This window comes from Pseudorca crassidens, chromosome 3 (assembly GCF_039906515.1).
Source record: "Pseudorca crassidens isolate mPseCra1 chromosome 3, mPseCra1.hap1, whole genome shotgun sequence".
Lineage (NCBI taxonomy): Eukaryota > Metazoa > Chordata > Mammalia > Artiodactyla > Delphinidae > Pseudorca > Pseudorca crassidens.
The window spans coordinates 34,182,593-34,201,772 of record NC_090298.1 but is presented as its reverse complement, the minus strand read 5'-3'; the positions used below and the strand labels follow the sequence as shown (position 1 = coordinate 34,201,772).

At 39.0% G+C, this 19,180-nt stretch overlaps 1 protein-coding gene and 1 long non-coding RNA gene across 3 annotated transcripts; both read right to left on the bottom strand.

Moving 5' to 3' along the window:
• Positions 1–7,240: 7,240 nt before the first annotated feature.
• Positions 7,241–7,787, bottom strand: LOC137220662 (large ribosomal subunit protein eL21-like). The gene has a single exon (XM_067730063.1). It carries the CDS (start codon positions 7,758–7,760, stop codon positions 7,278–7,280), a length of 483 nt encoding a protein of 160 aa, XP_067586164.1. The 5' UTR covers positions 7,761–7,787; the 3' UTR covers positions 7,241–7,277.
• A 2,233-nt stretch (positions 7,788–10,020) lies between these two features.
• Positions 10,021–18,432, bottom strand: LOC137220661 (uncharacterized). 2 transcript variants are annotated; one of them, XR_010941731.1, is made up of 4 exons: positions 18,302–18,432; positions 12,608–12,778; positions 11,296–11,364; positions 10,021–10,295 (listed from the first exon to the last, which is right to left on the bottom strand). It is a non-coding gene; the product is annotated as an uncharacterized lncRNA (long non-coding RNA). The 2 variants fall into 2 exon arrangements; XR_010941732.1 differs by lacking the exon at positions 10,021–10,295 and adding an exon at positions 10,675–10,800.
• Between the last annotated feature and the right edge of the window lie 748 nt (positions 18,433–19,180).

Genomic DNA, 19,180 nt, shown 5'->3' with positions numbered 1-19,180 from the left:
TTTTGCCCTGGTGGTCCTGATGGCTGCAGATGGCAAGGATCAAATGACAATCAGAAGGCGATAAGACATTTTGTCATGATGGTTTTCAATAGTGGCAGGCACTTGCTAAATTTAGGAGAGGACCCGGATTTGTTTGGGTTTCTAGCTATCATCTGGGTTTTTCAGTTCTTTGCAGTACGTGGCAGGAGCCTGCAAGTCTAAGAAACATTTCAGTTGGTTTATACTTGAATGAAGTCAAACAGCTCTGAGAAAGCAGATACGAAATGCAAAGATTTCCATGGCTCTACAACTGTATTGGGTAAAATCCTGCAGAGGAAGTGTGAATATCAAAGGGCAAGGTCATTTATTTGCTCTTCACTTTAAACTTGTGGTGCCCAAGTAAAAAAAGGTGGTTTGTTTTTTTTTCTCAGACTAAGACTTCAGCATATTATACCCTAAAATGAAAATCAATCACTTTCAGAAAATGTCAGTCTATCCCATAATTTTAAACACTACCTCCTTAAACTGTCTTTAAACAGATATATTTTGATATCAGGTTCATCATTACATACTCCACAGGTCAAGAAAGAGTAAAGAATGAGTGGTGGAAAGGAGTAAAATCCTGAATTGTACAAATTTTTCAAATGTTTGTGATAAAATCTTAGAAACCAATGGAAAACAGTTGTAAACACAACAACTAGAGACTTTTCCTTAAAAGTAGGACTTTCCCCGAAAGCAATAAAGGGTACTAGTTTGTGTTTCACTAGTACAAATATGTGCTCTAAAGGTTGACAGTCTTTGTTCAAAATCTCGAGAAAGTTGCATAGCCTCTTTGATCCTCTTGTTCCCTTATCGGAAAAGTGGAAATAATATTATCTAACTCAAAGGGTTGCTACATTAATGAACCCGAGTAAAGCAATTAGACAGCACCTGGAATATAGTAAGCTTAGTCCAATAAATGTGAGCTAGCATACAAAAGATTAGAGACAACCCAAATATTCGTCAGCAGTGGCTTGGTTAAGTAACTTGTACAGTATACACATTAAAAGAAATATTTTGCAGCTATTAAAAAAAAACTGAAGAAGTTTTCTATGCACTGATATGGAAAGATCTACAAAATACACTGTTAAGAAGAAAAAGAAAGATACAGACCAATAAGTTACTTTGGAGTTAAAAGGATGAAGGAGAATAAGAATACATTTGGGGGAGGGGGGTCTCTGCACCATCCCCAGGTGCAATGGTGCTTCTCTGGGTTTGTGGGGCTCACTGAGTGCCCAGGGAAAGTCAGGAGCACAGCTCTGCACCAGCTGTGGAAGTGGACTGTGCTTCAGTTTGGTCTATGTACCCAGATGATTTTCATCCACCTTGGGTAGTTATTCCCTTTGATAATCAGCACTGCTATATGTTTTATATGAAAGTTGTTAAGAAAGTCCATTCTAAGAGTTCTCATCACAAGGAAAAAAATTTTTTTTCTGTTTCTTTAATTTTGTATCTATATGAGATGAGGGATGTTCACTAAACTTATTGTGATAATTATTTCATGATGTATGTAAGTCAAATCATTATGCTGTACACCTCAAACCTATACAGTGTTGTGAATCAATTATATCTTAATAAAACAGAAGACAAAAAGTTTAAGCAATTAATTCAAAAAGAATACTTTCATACTTCTTTGTATTTGCATGAAAAAACTCTGAAAGGATACATGAGAAACTAATAAAAATTATTATCTGACAGGGGATACATGGAGAAGGGGACTAGGTTGTCGACTGAAAAAAAAAACGCACAACCTAGAAGTGGAGAATTACGTTTTATTCAGAGGATCTTCTAAGGGCTTAAGCCTGGAAGACAGCCTCCCAGAGCACTCTCAGGCACTGCTCCAAGGAGGCAGAGGGGAGCCAGGATATACAGGAGTTTTGCAACAGAAACCAGACAGCTGGAACATCAAAAGATTACTGTTAATGAAGAAAACCAGACATCTCAAGTTATTGAATTTAGCGCTGTTCTGTGTATGGGAAGATGCAAGAGTCTGGGCTCACTGAAATCATTCCTTTGCCATGCACCTTAGCTACCTAGGGCCAGTATCCTGCTTTTCTCCATCCTGAATCCCCTCAGGGTACACAGTTGGGAGGTGGCTGCAGTGGCTGCTGGCTTGGTGGCTGCAACATCCTTTGTTTACTGATAACATTTTTCACCCACAGGGTGAAAAGATGGAAACAGGTTAGATCGAAAAAGAGATGGAACTAAGACTTTACACCTTATATTTGCTTGTATTTTTAATATGTTAACGAATGCATTACTTATTCGCAAAAGAAATTTTAAATTATTTAATTTTATTTTGTTAGCTGCTATTACTTTTTTATTCACAGTGCAATAAGATAAGCATCCTAAAGATGCTCTGTCTTTTGTATGTCTGCTTGTTTGCTGGTTCTTTTGTTTGAAGGAACCGGAGTATATTGTGATGATACACAGAGCCATGATAGAAACAGGAATCTTATTGAAATGCTTCATGGGCACCAGGGGCAAAAGGATGGTCTGATGCAAGGTAGGTCCGGTGATTCATAGATCTTCACTTTAATGCACTGCTGGTACAGTTCCTTGATATTTACGTGACCGTGTTTCCAATGTATGCTCTTTAACAGTGAGTATATGGGACTTCCCTCGTGGTGCAGTGGTTGAGAATCCGCCTGCTAATGCAGGGGATATGGGTTCGAGCCCTGGTCCAGGAAGATCCCACATGCCCCGGAGCAACAAAGCCCGTGCACCACGACTACTGAGCCTGCGCTCTAGAGCCTGCGAGCCACAACTACTGAGCCTGCATGCCACAACTACTGAAACCTGTGCGCCTAGAGCCTGTGCTCCACAACAAGAGAAGCCACCGTGATGAGAAGCCCGCGCACGGCAACGAAGAGTAGCCCCCACTCACCTCAACTAAAGAAAGCCTGCGGGCAGCAGCGAAGACCCAATGCAGCCAAATATAAATAAATAAATAAGCAAATTTATTAAAAAAACAGTGATGGGGATATATGTATAGCTGAATCACTTTGTATAAAGCAGAAACTAACACACCATTGTAAAGCAATTATACTCCAATAAAGATGTTAAAAAAAAAGTGAGCATATGAGTGAAGTGCACTGATGGTATGTATTTAAATATACATATAGATGTAATACGTTACTTGTACTCGTAAAGAAATTAGTTTCACTCTCTTTTTTCTCCTTCTTCAGCTTCTACTAGTATGAACCTGCTTCTTGGGAGAAAATGTGGCTTGCCAGAAAGACCATCAGACAAATCTTGTCTCAAATGTAGGCTTTACTGTTTGCTATCTGAGTTATACTCTTAAGCTTCAATTTTCTTACTTAAAGGGTAATGAAACCTTCTTTATAGGGTCGATGAAATCAACATATATAAAATACACACTGCAGCATCTTGAACACATATAGGCTTCCACACCCTCCCCACCCATGGGCAATAAGTCCAGAAGGAACCTCATTAATAATTACCAGGGAGATTACCAACTGTCTGACATTAGATTCTTACGAGTCTGTGAAGATAGTTACTGGGGAACCTAGGGCTATTTTACCGGTCTAAGTTTATATGATCTAAAATGAGAATGTACAGGCTTATCAAAGTATCAAGACCCTTTTCTTTAGACTGAAATTATATCAACTGGCATTGCGATAGTGATGGTACAGTTCACGCAATGGGAAAGGCCAGTTGACAGTTGCATTACTATAACTTTGATTAGGCAAACAGTGAAACCAGTTATGTTAATAAATGCTTTTATTGTCAAAGATTCTTTCAAAACCTGTGGTCCAATGCAGGGTAAAATGAAGAGGGCACCTCATTTGTGAAAACATCAGGAAGAACTTGGCAGAACATTTAGCACTTAGAGTCAGTAGAGGTTACTGGCTTCTCCCATCAAAACTAAAGTGGGGAAACCTCAAAATGGGAAGTAGCCTTTCAACACTGTCCAAACACAGGAAGTAACCTCTCAGTTCACAGGGGAAATTGAGCAACTCTCTTGAATTGTATAAAACAGACCCACGAAAATGGACGTACTTAATGTTTGCTCTGAGGTGTGTATGAAACTGCCACTTACTTTTCCCCCAGAATAGACCCTATGTTTTTAGGTAGCAGGTTGAGAAACACATATTTTAACAGGATGGGCACATACATAAATGAATCCGTGCAATACAAGGTGATGAGGCACCTCAGAATCATTCTTGACTTTTTCTTCCTTCTCACTACCTCCCACACCCAATTAGTCAACAAGTTCTGTGGAACATACTTCGAGTTAGACACCCCTTCACTCTGTTCTACTGTCAGTGCAGAGCCAAGCCCTCCATATCTTTTACTCCTTATCTTCTGTCTGGTATATTTGCTTATTGGGATATAATTCACACAGCATAAAACTCACCCTTTTAAAATGTATAATTCCGTGATTTTAAAAATATTCACATGAGTGTGAAGCCATCACCACTATCTACAGAAATCCTGTAACCCTTAGCAGTCACTCCCTATTTTCCACAGCCTTCTAGGTCCTGGAAACAACTAATCTACTTTCTGTCTCCATGAATTTACCTCTTCTAGACACTTTATATAAATAGAATCATACAACAAGTGGCTTTTTGTTTCTGACTTCTTCACTTAGCACAATGTTTTCAAGGTTCACCCATGTTGTGGCATGTATCAGTACTTTATTCCTTTTCATGGATGAGTAATATTCTATGGCTGTACTGCATTTTGTTTATGCATTCATCAGTTCATGGATATTTGAGTTGTTTCACTTTGGGGCTATTATAAATAATGCTGCTATGAACATTCGTATAGAAGTTTTTATATGGACACATGTCTCCATGTCTTTTGAGACTATACCTAAGAGCAGAATTACTGAGTCATATGGTAACTCTTTGCTTAACATTTTGGGAAACTACCAAACTGTTTTCAAAAACAGCTGCACCATTTTACATTCCCACCAACAATGTAGGAAAGTTTTAATTTCTCCACAACTTCAGCAACACTTCTTACTGTCCAACTTTTTACTTACAGCCATCTGAAAGGGTACAAAATGGTATCTCATTGTGGCTTTGATTTTTATTTCTCTAATAGCTAATAACATTGAGCATCTTTTCATGTGCCTTTTGGCCATATGTATTTCTTCTTTGGAGTAATGTCCTTTACACATTTTCTTGTTTTTTTGTTATTGAGTTGTAAGAGTTCTTTACATATTTTAGTTACTAGACCCTTATCATATATATAATTTACAAATATTTTCTCCCATTCTATAGGTCATTTTTCACTTTCTTGATAGTGTCCTTTCGTGGACAAAAGTTTTTAGTTTAGATGAAGTCCAATATATCTAATTTTTTGGTTCTTCCCTTGCTTTTGGTGTCATAGCTAAGAATCCACTGTCAAATCCAAGGTCATGAAAATTTAGCCCTATATTTTATCAAAGAGTTTCATAGCTCTTTTTAGGTCTTCATTCATTTTGAGTTAATTTTGTATATGGTCTGAGGTAGGAGTCCAACTTCATTCTTTTGCCTATGGATATACAGTTGTCCTAGTACCATTTGTTAAAGAAACTTTTTTTTTTTTTTGCGGTACGCGGGCCTCTCACTGTTGTGGCCTCTCCCATTGCGGAGCACAGGCTCCAGACGCGCAGGCTCAGCTGCCGTGGCTCACGGGCCCAGCAGCTCTGCGGCATGTGGGATCTTCCCGGACCGGGGCATGAACCCATGTTCCCTGCATCGGCAGGCAGACTCTCAACAACTGTGCCACCAGGGAAGCCCTAAGGAGACTTTTATTTACCCATTGAATTGTCTCAACATCCTTTTTGAAAATCCTCATCTTAGGAGGAAAACTTTTTTTATTCCTTTACCATTAAATGTGATGTTTGTTGTGGGTTTTTCATAAATTCTCTTTATCATGCTGGAGAAGTTCCCTTCTACTCCTATTTTGTTAAGTATTTATATCATGAAATGGTGCATCTCACCTGCATCTACAGAGATGGTTGCGGGCTTTCTGTCCTTTATTGCTTTAATATGATATATTACTTTAACTGATGTTCGTATGTTGAACCAACCTTGCATTCCTGGAATAAACCCTCATTTGGCCATGGTATGTACTCCTTTTTATATGTTGTCAGATTCAGTTTACTAGTATTTTCTTGAGGAACTTTGTGTCTATACTAATAAGGGATATTGTTCTGTAGCTTTCTTTTCTTGTTATATATTTCTCTGGTTTTCATGTCAGAGTAATACTGGCCTCCTAGAGTGAGTTGGAACATGTTCCCTCCTCTTCAATTTTTGGGAAAATTTTGTGAAGGATTGGAAGGACTCCATCTCTGTCACCTTACCCTCCTATTAGTAAACATTTGTATAAGTAACCATTTGTGTTTGTTTGGGGTGTCTTTCCAGTGTTTCTTTCATGCAAATATAAGAAATACAAATATATGTTCTTATGATTGGATGGATGAAAAGAGAGAAGAAAGATGAAACAGTTATCCACAAGTCTTTCAGTGTAAGAAATTTGGATTCTTACAGTCAAAACTACCCTTGCCAATTCTCCCCATTCCACCCTGTCAATTATCCCTAATATATATGTCAAAACCGCAACGCTTATTAAATTCAGTCTGCCTGTTCTCTTCCTGTACCCTGTGATTGGTCTTACTTTAAAGTGACGATTATGAACCTCAAGTGGGCCTTTAAATGGTAATCACACTACTTTGCCTAGTCCATTCAATTGTTCATCCTGACTATTTCACACTTCTTTTTCTAAACCTTTTTCCACAAATTCACTCTCTGGTAATAACCTTCTTCTCTACCTCCCTGAGAAAACTGAACCAAAAGAGAGAGCTTCCACATACCCTCACTGAACCAATGTATTTTCTCTCTGGTTAGTGTGTTGCTTCTTTATAGTCCTAACTCAGTAGCTAGAAATTCTACCTCACGTTTCTCTACTAGAGTCCTGAAGAGAAGAAAGATAACTTTGGACTCATACTGAGTCTTTTTTGATCTCTAGAATCCCTGAGATGCTTATCAGAGAACATTGGTTCAGAATACTCTCAGGCAGGCATTCTAAACAAGAAAGGAGCCTCTGCCCCAACCTCAGCCCTGGAACTAAACTGGTGTCTTTTGGGGCAATGGGATGGATGTGAAGATGGGTGAGTTGATGCTAACAAGATTTCTTTTGTGTGTGTGTGCTTTAAATATTTGTTTGGGGAAGGGGGTCACACACTTCTACTCAATTAAGAGAAACATTTATACAGTCCAGGTCTTTTATTTTCTTTACACCCATTATACCATGAATTCATAGGGAATGGGCTCCAACAGTTCAGGCTCCTTTCCATTGGTTCTTACGAAGTGTGCTTCTCTGGGTGGGGCAGGCTGGCGCTTCAGTTGAACCCAAATACCTTTCTCTTTGGCTTCCTTCTTTTTCTGATTATTTTCCTTCACCCATTTCAGGAAGCTATCTCGGCTCTTAGAGGGCTTAATATGCTTGATACGCACATTAATTCTCTTGGCAAGAATCTTGCCCTTAACTTGTTCGTTTACAATGATGCCAACAGCATGCTGGGTAACATTGTAGACTCTCCCAGTTTTGCCATGGTAACATTTGTGGGGCATTCCTTTTGGAACAGCACCCATTCCCTTGATATCTACAATATCACCTTTCTTGTAGATTTGCATGTATGTGGCCAAAGGAACAACTCCATGTTTTCTAAAAGGCCTAGAGAACATGTAGCGGGTGCCCCTCCTCTTTCCCTCTGTGTTGGTCATTTTGGCGAATTACAGGAAGATGGCGGTTCCAGCTGAAAAGCCTAACAAGATTTTAAGTGGCAGGAACAGAGCTCTCTCTTAGCCCCATAAGGCTTAGTAGAATCAATACTGGGCTTAACCAGTGTTTGTCTTGCATGTCTATGCCCTATGACATTCCTCTCTTACTTGTCTTGTCATGAATCTTTCTTTACTGGTTTTTACTTAATATTGATAAATTGGGATGCTAGGGATAGGTAGGGGGTGCAATGGGGAAAGCTGGTGCGTATAACTTAGACTGAAAAAATCCAGGAATTCTTACACTGACTTGTTGATAACTATTTCATACTTACTTTCCCCGTCATAGTTTCAAGATCTACTATCTCACATTTGTTCTTAATCAACTGCTTTCTTATTTCATTGAAAAAATGGAATCAATTATAAAGGACCTCCACACACTCCCACTGTGCAACGATGCGCCTACCAGCATCTAAGCCCAAATACTCTGTCTTACACTTTGTTACCACAGGTGAACTCTACGTGTTACTGAGGCCAACTCCTCCAACTGTTGACCAAATTCCATCTTGTTCACTCACATTTAAAACCTGCAGAGCCAGCGTTCATTACACTTAAAAACTCTGCTTAGAAACAGTCCTGCACTCAGTGAGATCACATCCCCACTCTCTTTTACCATTAAGCATTGCATGGTGCAGTGATTATGTGACCCTTGTTCCAGCAGAGATATTTAAGTGTTTCCCCAAACAAGTACATTTCCAAGACTCAATGATTCTCTGCATTTGGGCCCAAGGTAGGTACTCAGAGCATTTTGCAGAATGAATAACATTCACAGACACAACCCCAGATCCCAGGGTTCAACTCCAGCCAGAGAGTTTCTAACTCTCTCAGGAAAAGTTTTGCCTAGTGTTTGATTCATTATTGATGAATGCCCCCAATAAAGTACAATAAAGTATGTTGATTAGGCCTATTTCAAGAAGAAAGCTTATTATCCTTTTAAATCCAATAGGTTCCCCACACCTTATACCAGAGGAACTTTTTTCCACTCTCATAACAACTAAGCACTCTGCTGAGTGATACGCCCCCTTGGTTAAAAAAAGAAAAGATAAAATTGACCCTCTACTTACCCTGTTTCTTCAGCAAGAGTATAAAAAATATGATGCTGCCCATAAATAAAATTGAATTTCTAAAACGTTTTATATTCTATGTGAAAGCATCTTTCAAAAATATATGGGAAAAAGATGCCACTCATGATTTAAGCTCCCAGGTAATGAAAGGAGCTATTGAGCCTAATTCTTCTAGGATAAATTCAAGACATTAAAGCAGTATTTCTCATGAATTAGTGGCAACATTAGGTCATTGAAAAAACTTTTCCATGTGTCCCAGCCTCTGTCATCTGCCCTCTCTTTTTTCACTTCTCTTTCAACCCCCAAAAATTCCCCCATGTCAATTTTCAGGCATATTTTCCAGATACCCTTAACCCCAATATTTATCTCTCATGACACCTGAAATTACAACTTTAACAATTTATTCTTTGCTTCAAACCATCCTCCCCCAGGCTGGACAACTTAAAAGTCCTACTTGAAAGAATACTGACTATGTAGAGGGAAAGAGAAAAGAAAAGTAAGGAAAAGATATAAGAAAGAAATTAAGCATATTAGCCTTTCAGTCTGTGTCAGGGCTGAGCCAGTGATACCAACATTCCTGGATCTCAAAGCTCCCACTCTGGCCTTAAAAGCTCCTCCAGCCCATTCTGCTGCCATGAGTAAATAGGTCATCTCCTGTCTGTATAGTGACAGATGGTAACTAGACTTATCATGGTGACGATTTTGAAATGTATAGAATATCGAATCACTATGTTGTACACCAGGAACTAACATAGTGTTATAGGTCAATTATACTTCAAGAACAAACAAACAAAAGAACTCATAGAAAAAGAGATCAGATTTATGGTTACCAGAGTCAGGGGCTGGGGGAGGAGGAATTGAATGAAGGCAGTCAAAAGGTACAAACTTCGTGTTATAAGATAAATAAGTATCAGGCATGTGATGTACAATGTGATTAATATAATTAACACTGCTGTGTGTTATATATGAAAGTCATTAAAAGAGTAAATTCTAAGAGTTCTCATCACAAGAAAAAAAAGTATTTTTCTTTTTCTTTTATTTTGTATCTTTAGGAGATGATGGATGTTTGCTAAACTTGTGATAATCTTTTCATAATGTATATAAGTCAAATAATTATGCTGTACACCTTAAACTTATACAGTGCCTTATGTCAATTATGTCTCAATAAAACTGGAATAAAAAAAGGTTAAATGTTGGGACTTCCCTGGCGGTTCAGTGGTTAAGAGTCCATGCTTCCACTGCAAGGGACACAGGTTCGATCTCTGGACGTAGAACTAAGATCCCGCATGCCACACAGCACGGCCGGAAAAAAAAAAGGTTAAAACTTGAAAGGTCGTCTACTTTACAAGGGGTTTCTTGACTGCAGCATCACCGCTGCCACCTCCAAGGCTGCAGTGGTCCGATCAAGTGGGCGAAGCTGCAGCATGGGAACAGAGAGGTTACTGCTAACTCCTTCTACAAAGGCAGAGTGGACTGTATATTCCATCTTCCCAAAGAGTAGGAGTATGTTCCTTCTGGAAGGGCACCATGACAAGTGTCAACAGATGTTTCCTTACTTGAGCCCTTCACTTTGCTTTAAGTATAACTACAAGCAGAGGTTCTTAGGAGGAATACAAGCACACACAGCACCAAGGCATTTTCGTCCTTCGTGCAACAGCTGTAGCCACTTCACTCTTCTTCTTCCCCTCATCAGATTTTCCCAGAACCCAATTTGTATCTGATGTTGGAAAATCTGCCAAGGCAGCAGAATTTAAAAGCCTAGGTGGTTTCCTACCCCCGTGATACTGTGAGCCAATTGTTGATGTTGTAATGTGGGCACAAAGGAGTTGATGTTGTGTCTCCTGGGGTCCTTGAATGCTGGAGGAAGATTTTCAGAAATGCAGGCGGGGACATCCCTGGTGGTGCAGTGGTTAAGAATCTGCCTGCCAATACAGGGGACATGGGTTCGAGCCCTGGTCCAGGAAGATTCCACATGCCACAGAGCAACTAAGCCCGTGTGCCACAACTACTGAGCCTGTGCTCTAGAGCTTGTGAGCCACAACTACTGAGCCCGCGTGCCACAACTACTGACGGCCATAAGCCTACAGACTGTGCTCTGCAACAAGAGAAGCCACCGTAATGAGAAGCCCGTGCACGGCAACAAAGAGTAGCCCCTGCTTGCTGCAACTAGAGACAGCCCACGTGCAGCAACGAAGACCCAATGCAGCCAATAAATAAGTAAATAAATAAATAATAAGTTCTTTAAAAAGAAAAATGCAGGCACATAAGCCTTTTTCTAGGCACTTTATTCAAAATTCTTAGGGGCTGCATGGAGCCCCTGTGTTTGTCCTGTACGATAAATTGAAGAAAGCCATCTAGACGCTGTCTAACTAGAAATGGAAACCAAGGGAATCATGTAGAGTACTCATCATACTTACCATATGAACCACTGGCCTTTGAGAAATTTCTGGTGTCTTTTTATCCAAGGCAGGTTGCTAGGGAAAGCTCTAGAAACAAGAATCAATTATGATCACACCCAACCACTGGCTCTGATGCTTCTACATACTGACTATTTCAGTTTAGGCAGGGAAAGAATAACTGTAATTTGGGGTCTAGATATAAGGCAGCTCAGCCAATTGGATTTAAAGATAATCTAATTGAAATACTATTCTGTAAGACCTCAAATTACATTCAAGTATTTATCTTGACAAATTATGTTTTCCATTTGAACTTAAGTCCTACATACCATTTTGCACAATTGAATATTTTCAGTTATGCTCTACATTGGACATTCTGTTGCAGAAAAATAAATACACAGAACACACTTTAGAAAACATCTGTTGAAAAGGAAAGCACAAGTTATGAAAGAAAAGCTACCTTACTTATCACCTCACACTGGTCAGAATGGCTATTCTCAAAAAGACAAGAAATAACAGGTGCTGGTGAGGATGTGGAAAAAATTGGTGCAGCCACTATGAAGAACAGTATGGAAAATTCCTTTAAAAACTAAAAGTAGAGCTACCTTATGATCCAGCAATCCCACTCCTAGGCATATATCCAGAAAAGATGAAAACTCTAATTCGAAAAGGTACATTCACCCCAATGTTCATAACAGCAGTATTTACAATAGCCAAGACATGCAACCTAAGTGTCCACCAACAGATGAATGGATAAAGAAGATGTGGTGTGTATATATATATATATATATATATATATATATATATATACACAATGGAATATTACTCAACCATAGAAAAATGAAGTATTGCCATATGCAGCAACATGGATGGACTTAGAGAATATCATACTAAGTGAAGTAAGTCAGACAAAGACAAACATTACATGATATCACTTATATGTGGAATCTAAAAAATGGTACAAATGAATCTATATACGAAACAAAAACAGACTCACAGACATAGGAAACAAACTTATGGTTACCAAAGGGGAAAAGGAAAGAGGGATGAATTAGGAGTATGGTATTAACAGATACAAACTACTGTACATATAATAGATAAGCTACAAGGATTTACTGTATAACACAGAAAACTATATTCAATATCTTATAATAACCTATAATGGAAAATAATCTGAATATATATGTATATATGTATATATATATGAATCACTTTGCTGTATACCTGAAACTAACACAATATTGTAAATTAACTATACTTCAATCAATAAATAAAATATTATTAAATGCAAAAGGAGAAAAAGAATAAAGAAAAGAAACGCTACTTTACTTACCATTTTGCCTATAGTTGACCTTGGATGAGAGAACTCTTTCTTATTTCTCTCTTGGCTCTTCCAAATGAGAAAATATATGTGAAAGTATCCATTCAGGTGCCTGGCACATTGCCAGAAATAAATAAATACTCTTTTCCCTTAAGCGTTATCCCCTCAGCTCACCGAGCATTGCTATGGAACATAATAAAACCCAGAGTAAGGTACAAAAATAGCAACCTTTGGAACACTAACTAGAAATTATGAGTAGTAAACCATACACGGATGACTTGAAATAATTGATGTTACTCCACCTAACGTCTATTTAGTAACTGGATCAGAGACTGCTTCTGGTCCCTTTATGTTCGTTCTCCCCTTGTTATACAGTAATGGAACTCTGATGTTGAACTGGACACACTATGACTTGAAATAAAGACTACATGTTATAATCTCCCTTGCAGTTAGGTGAGGCCATATTGCTAACTTCTGGCCAAAGTGATATTAGCAAAGGTGGTGTGTGCAAATTCCTGGAAGAGACCTATTCCAGCCCCTCCCCCTAAACACAACAAAACCCCAAGCCTCTCTTTCCCTGCTCTCTCAAGCCATTTTTGGACCAGCTGGAAAGCCTGCCCAGGTCTTTTTTCCCCCAGAAAGCTTCATTACGTATTCTGATACTCTCTTGATACGTGTATGCATCATCAGTTTTGATGTCCAAACCAAATTTTGGGGTGGAGGTCCATTTATGAGGGTATATAAACACATAATGGAGCTTTCTGAGGATCTACTTTTTTGGGGGTATCTACATGTTTAGCAAGATCCCAGGAAGTTTCATAACCACTAAAACTTGGGAAGCACTACTCTGAAGTGTACAAATTATACAGAAGAGCAAAACAATAGTAAGCTAACATGGCACAGTCAAAAAGAAGAAAAAAGGAGCAAGAAAATCTTCTGGTCTCTCAATCTAGGTGTCAAATGTTTGCTGAGAAGTTAATATGAGCTGTCTTATAGGCCTCAGGAGATAACAGTGAACATAATAGAGAAAACTCCTGCCCTCACGGGGCTTATGCTTCATATGAGTGTGAAGACATTACAATGCAATTGAGAATTTTCAATGGAAGTGTTGAGTGGGAAGGATGCTTGCCTCTGTCACTTGGTCAGAGACCTACCTTTATTGTCCTCTCAACATAATAAAAATAACAAGAGTTATAGTCAACCTTTTTTGAGTATTTATCAATAAAATATGCCAGGCAGTGTACTTGGCACTTCATATGTATTACCAAGCATTCTAATATAGGCATATACACCTGTATGTTTTTCCCTTTTGATGCATTTGGGTGTAATAAAAAAAAAAAGCACTGCATCCAAATTCAGAATATTTGGACTCATTTCCTGATTTGACCATGTGCTTAACTTTCCTCACTTAACTTTCCTCACTCTTAATTTCATTAAATAGAATTATTGTCTATATACTGTCTTTCCAAAGTCATGGAGAAGATGAACTGACTTCTCACATGCTAAGCACTTAGGACAGCACTTAGCACATAGAAAAGACTTGACAAATACCAGTCATGATTACTGTGCCTAGTCAATCTTTTATTGTTAAATAATAAAGGTAAGTAAAAAGACATTGCATTGTAAATTTGGCTTCATGGCATGGATTTCACAGAGTACTAAGTTTTTCTCCCCGTTAGTTTAAACTTTTCTTGAGTAGAAACCACAAAATATAACTTACACTCAAACTATCTTTATCTTATTTATTGTACCATTGATTATGAAGCTAAGATTGAGGACTTTATTGCCTCATGTTCCATTTTTTAAAAGCTGAGTTTATCACTCTTTTAGAGGCAGAAATCCAAATGTAGTTTTTTGCTACATAAATATCTGTTAGTAAAAAATATGAAAGAGTATTTAATTTGCATAGCATCTTCCAGTTCTAGGCCAAAATATTTTAAACAAACCTCTTAGAATATCAGTCATTATTCGTTATTATTACCAGTGTATTTAGAAATACACCATTATTTTTAAGCACCTTCAAAGAACCACATTGCATAGATGTAGTAACATCATTTACTTAAGCATGCTGGGTTTTTCTAGTCCTTTATAAACAAGGTGAGATTATACATCTTATTCAAAGATATATACATCAAAAAAGTTACAGATAGTTTATTTTTACTTTTTAAATAAGCAATCAAATTGCCTTCCCAAAAGTGCGATAATTTATACTCTCACCAGCAGTGGAAATGCTTTTCTAGCCAACACCTCTATTAACATTAATTTTTAAAACTGTCATTGGTTGAATGACAGTTGAATTATTTGTAAATTTTAGCTATGTACGTTAGCCTCCATCCCCTAGAAACAAAAATAACTGACCTCTAAATACATCTACTTTTTAGCCTCTATATTTAATATGTATTAAGTTGTTTAAAGAAAATTTTTCCAATTAACTAAAGAAATAATTTTAATTATACAAAGTTTAATATGTCAGCCCTAGATTAGAGTTGGACGGATGTGGTTTTAAATATCTATAGTCATTGATGTGTTAGCATTCAAAAGATCCAGAAGATGGCAGTATAATGATGTTTTCCCTAAATTTTAGAGAAAAATTTAAGCAGGAAAATCTGAAAATATAGATTCTTCCCATTTTTATTTTCTCTTTTCTTAAAATGTTGCAAGATCACTAGATGTAAGGCACTAAGGAATGTGTAGAGGAGACCTCACACTTACAGGAAAGAGAAGTCATAATGGGTGGAACGCACAGCAGACAGGGAATTTGAGGACTCTCCCTTCAAATTTCAGCCCTTTGGGCCAGGACACTCTAAACCTACACTTTCCTGTAGGTGAAATCATCTAGCAACACCCTCCCCTCAAGACTATTACGAAGACTAAATGAGATAAAATATATAAACCCGTGCAGCACTGAGAATGTAATGAGCATTTTGGTTTTAATTTTTAAAATCCTCCTCTGTTAGAGATATCTACTGAAATATGCATGGTTGAAATAATATGGCATCTTGGGGCTTCCCTGGTGGCGCAGTGGTTGAGAGTCCGCCTGCCGATGCAGGGGACTCGGGTTTGTGACCCGGTCTGGGAAGACCCCACATGCCGCGGAGTGGCTGGGCCCGTGAGCCATGGCCGCTGAGCCTGCGCGTGCGGAGCCTGTGCTCCGCCGCAACGGGAGAGGCCACGACAGAGAGAGGCCCGCATACCGCAAAAAATAAATAAAATAAAATAAAATAAAATAAATAATATGGCATCTTAAATTTGCTTTTAAATGCTTTTTTAAAAAAGAAAAATGTTGAGATTAAAAAAAGATTGACAAGTTATTGATAATTTTTGGAGTTGCTATGATAAGATTAAGGGGATTTGTGATACTACTCTATTTGTTTATATGTTTTAAAATTGCCATGTGTATACACCATGTGTGTATACCTCAGTCTGGCTGAGATTCAGAGACTGGGCTGCAGGGCGGCAGCAGCGGACGCAGAGAGGGCAGGTAGAACGCTACTGCAGTGGTGCAGTGGTCCACGTAGGAGGTGATGGTGGCTTAGATTGGACTAGTGGGAGTGGAGATCTTAGAGAAGTGGATGGACTCAGAATGTTGTGGAGATAAAATTGACAAGACTTCTTGGTGATTTGGGATGGAGGGAGGTGGAGGGAAGACACTGCCAGAAGTCCTGGGTTTGGGCATTATTATAATTAAGGGAGTGGGCTATGGAGGAGGGTTGCAAGTTTGGGAAGGGTTGTCTTTTGCCCATGATAAGTTTGAGATTTCTATCAGGCATGCTATGGAAATGTTAAGTAAACAACTGGATGGAGTTCATAACACAGGTCAGGACTAGAAATGTAGATTGTGGGGAGCGGGTGGCGGGGGGGACTTTGCAGGCAAAGTCATGTAGATAACACTCACAGTCAGGGGACTGAGTGATGTCACCAAAGAAATGAAGAAATAGAGAGGGAACCTCAGGATAGATGTGCAGAGACTGAGCAAAGGAGAAGCCAACAGAGGATTGATCTCCCCGTCTGTATAATAGGACTGTCTTAGGGCTATTGCAAGGAGTATATAGGCTTTTTGTATGTAACACCCCTTGTGGCACATAGTAGGGCTTCAATAGCCATTATTCCTCTTTGCCCCATTCGTTTTTCACAGAGGACCTCTCCTCCTACTTCCCTGGGGAAAGCAGAAAACAAAGGCCATCAGGTGGCAATACCATCAACTTCTAGTTTCCCCCACAATTCAAACCTACCTGCAAGTCTATCATTCACTCCCTCTTCCTTCCAGTGTCCCAAGAAGACAAATTTCCTTTTCTTTTCAAAGTTCATTTTTCCCATCTGCCAATTCTATCCCTCCTACCTCTTCTGGGACATTGTCCTACCAATTATGACATTCTGTCTTATACTTTCTATTCTTTCCCCTTTACAGATTCTTCCTCTCAGTAACTCTGTAAGCATGAGTTCATTCCATCTTTAAAAAAAAAAAAGTCTTCCTTATTTCTTTTAGTGATTTTTCTCTAAAAAGTGCTGCTCAATTTTCATTGTGCGTATGAGATACAAATGAACTTATTTACAAAACAGAAATAGACCCACAGGCATAGAAAACAAACTTATGGTTACCAAAGGGGAAAGGGGGAGAGGGATAAATTAGGAGTTTGGGATTAACATATACATATACTACTATATATAAAACATATAAATAACAAGGACCTAGTGCATAGCACAGGGAACTATACTCAATATTTTGTAATAACTTATAATGGAAAAGAAACTGAAAAGAATATATATATATATGTGTATATATATATATATATATATCACTTTGCTGTACTTCAGAAACTAACACAACATTGTAAGTCAACTATATTTCAATTTAAAAAAATCAACTGACCATAAATGTAAAAAAAATTTGTTGTGCATATGAAATATCAAGGGATATTGTTAGCATGCAGATTTCGATTCATTAGGTAGAAGGGTTGCAGAGTTGAGGTTCTGCTGATGCTGATACCACTGGTCCACAGGCCACACTTCGAGTAGTGGTTCTCAACCTTGACTGTGTGTCGTTATCACCTAGAGAGCTTTAAAGAATGCTGATATCTGGGTGCCACTCCCAGAGATCTCTGTATCTTTGACACAGGCTGTGGGCTCAGCATCAGGATTTTTAAAAATCTCCCCTGATGATTCTAATATGCAGACAATATTGAGAACTCCTGCTATCCAGAGGGTAGAATTATGAGGGACTTTCTACACCATATATTTCTATATTGTTTGAACTTTTTGTCAAATATTATGTTACCTTGGACTTAAAAAAAAAAAAAAGAATTAGAAGAAGAATGAGGATGGGACTTCCCTGGCGGTCCAGTGGTTAAGACTCCACATTTCCAGTGCTTCCACTGTAGAGGACATGGGTTGGGTCCCTGGTCAGGGAACTAAGATCCCACATGCCATGCAGCACAGCCAAAAAAAATAAAGAAGAAGAAGAAGAATGAGGAGGAGAAGGAAAAGGAAGGGAGAAGAGAAGAAAAAAGGGGGGAGGGTGAGGAAGGAAAAATTTTCTTGATCCAGTAGGTACAGCACTTTCCTTTAAAATCAAATTTCTTGAAGTGTCCACTTCTTCACTTTCCATTCACATCTCAACCCTCCCCAGTCTGGCTTCTGTGCCCTTTTCTCCCTAAAGCTGTATTGACAAAAGCCACACAACGCAACGGGTCACATCTCAGTTCTTACCTTACTAATCTTTGGCCAATGTTGCAAGAGGTCCCAGGAACCTAAAGCAATATCCCAGCACACACCATATCATTAATGATTTTTTTCTTCTTTCTTGTGGGCTACAAATGAGAATAGTAAATTATGAATGATTCCTCATTGTCATTAAGCAAGGAACAGAGCTGACACCTGGCAACAGATGAAATATGCATGCATGCAAAGCTCTTGTTAAAAAAAAATCTCCACATCCAAAATTAATGTCCATCCTAAAGGAACTAAAAGAGTCAAAACATTTCTCCCTTTTTGGAGCAGACTCTCAAGAATTATAGCAAAGCTTCCCTGGGTCTGCTTTCTCACAAAGGGGGAGGGGGAGAAGTAGGTGTGTCCAAGACTGCTCAGACACTGAAAGAAGAAGAAACAGTTTTCACAAATAACTTGTGCCAGTTCAGGTCCTCCAGGAAGCAGACGCTAAGATAGAATTCAAGTCCGTGAAAAGTCTGTGACACAGAAAGGGAGGAGGGCGCAGAAGTGGGGAGAGCTCATACTGCCTGCAGGTCAGACAAGGCAAGAAAGAAGGGAGTGGGGACTGGTGAGGGAGAGCATAGGACTACAGTGCAGCTCAGAAAGTTTCAGCCAGGCCAACAAGGAGCCCCAGAGCCAAGACTGCCTGGCAGGGTCCCCACACGTGGGAAGGACTGGCCCGGCTCCGGGACCCTCACCATGCTGAGTCCCTGACTCGGAAGAGCCTGCCCAGAGTGCGGTCTCTGGACCACTGCGGTGGGTCCCTACAGAGGGCTCTTGGCCGGCAACTCTGCTCACAGCAGGATCCCCAGCAGCACACTCCCAGTTTGCCCAGGACTGCACTCGCCTGGTTAGTATTGGAATAATTTTAATATGGTT

Excerpts from the sequence above, each read along its gene's own strand:
- LOC137220662 (XM_067730063.1), bottom strand. The coding sequence starts at position 7,760 with ATGACCAACACAGAGGGAAAGAGGAGGGGCACCCGCTACATGTTCTCT.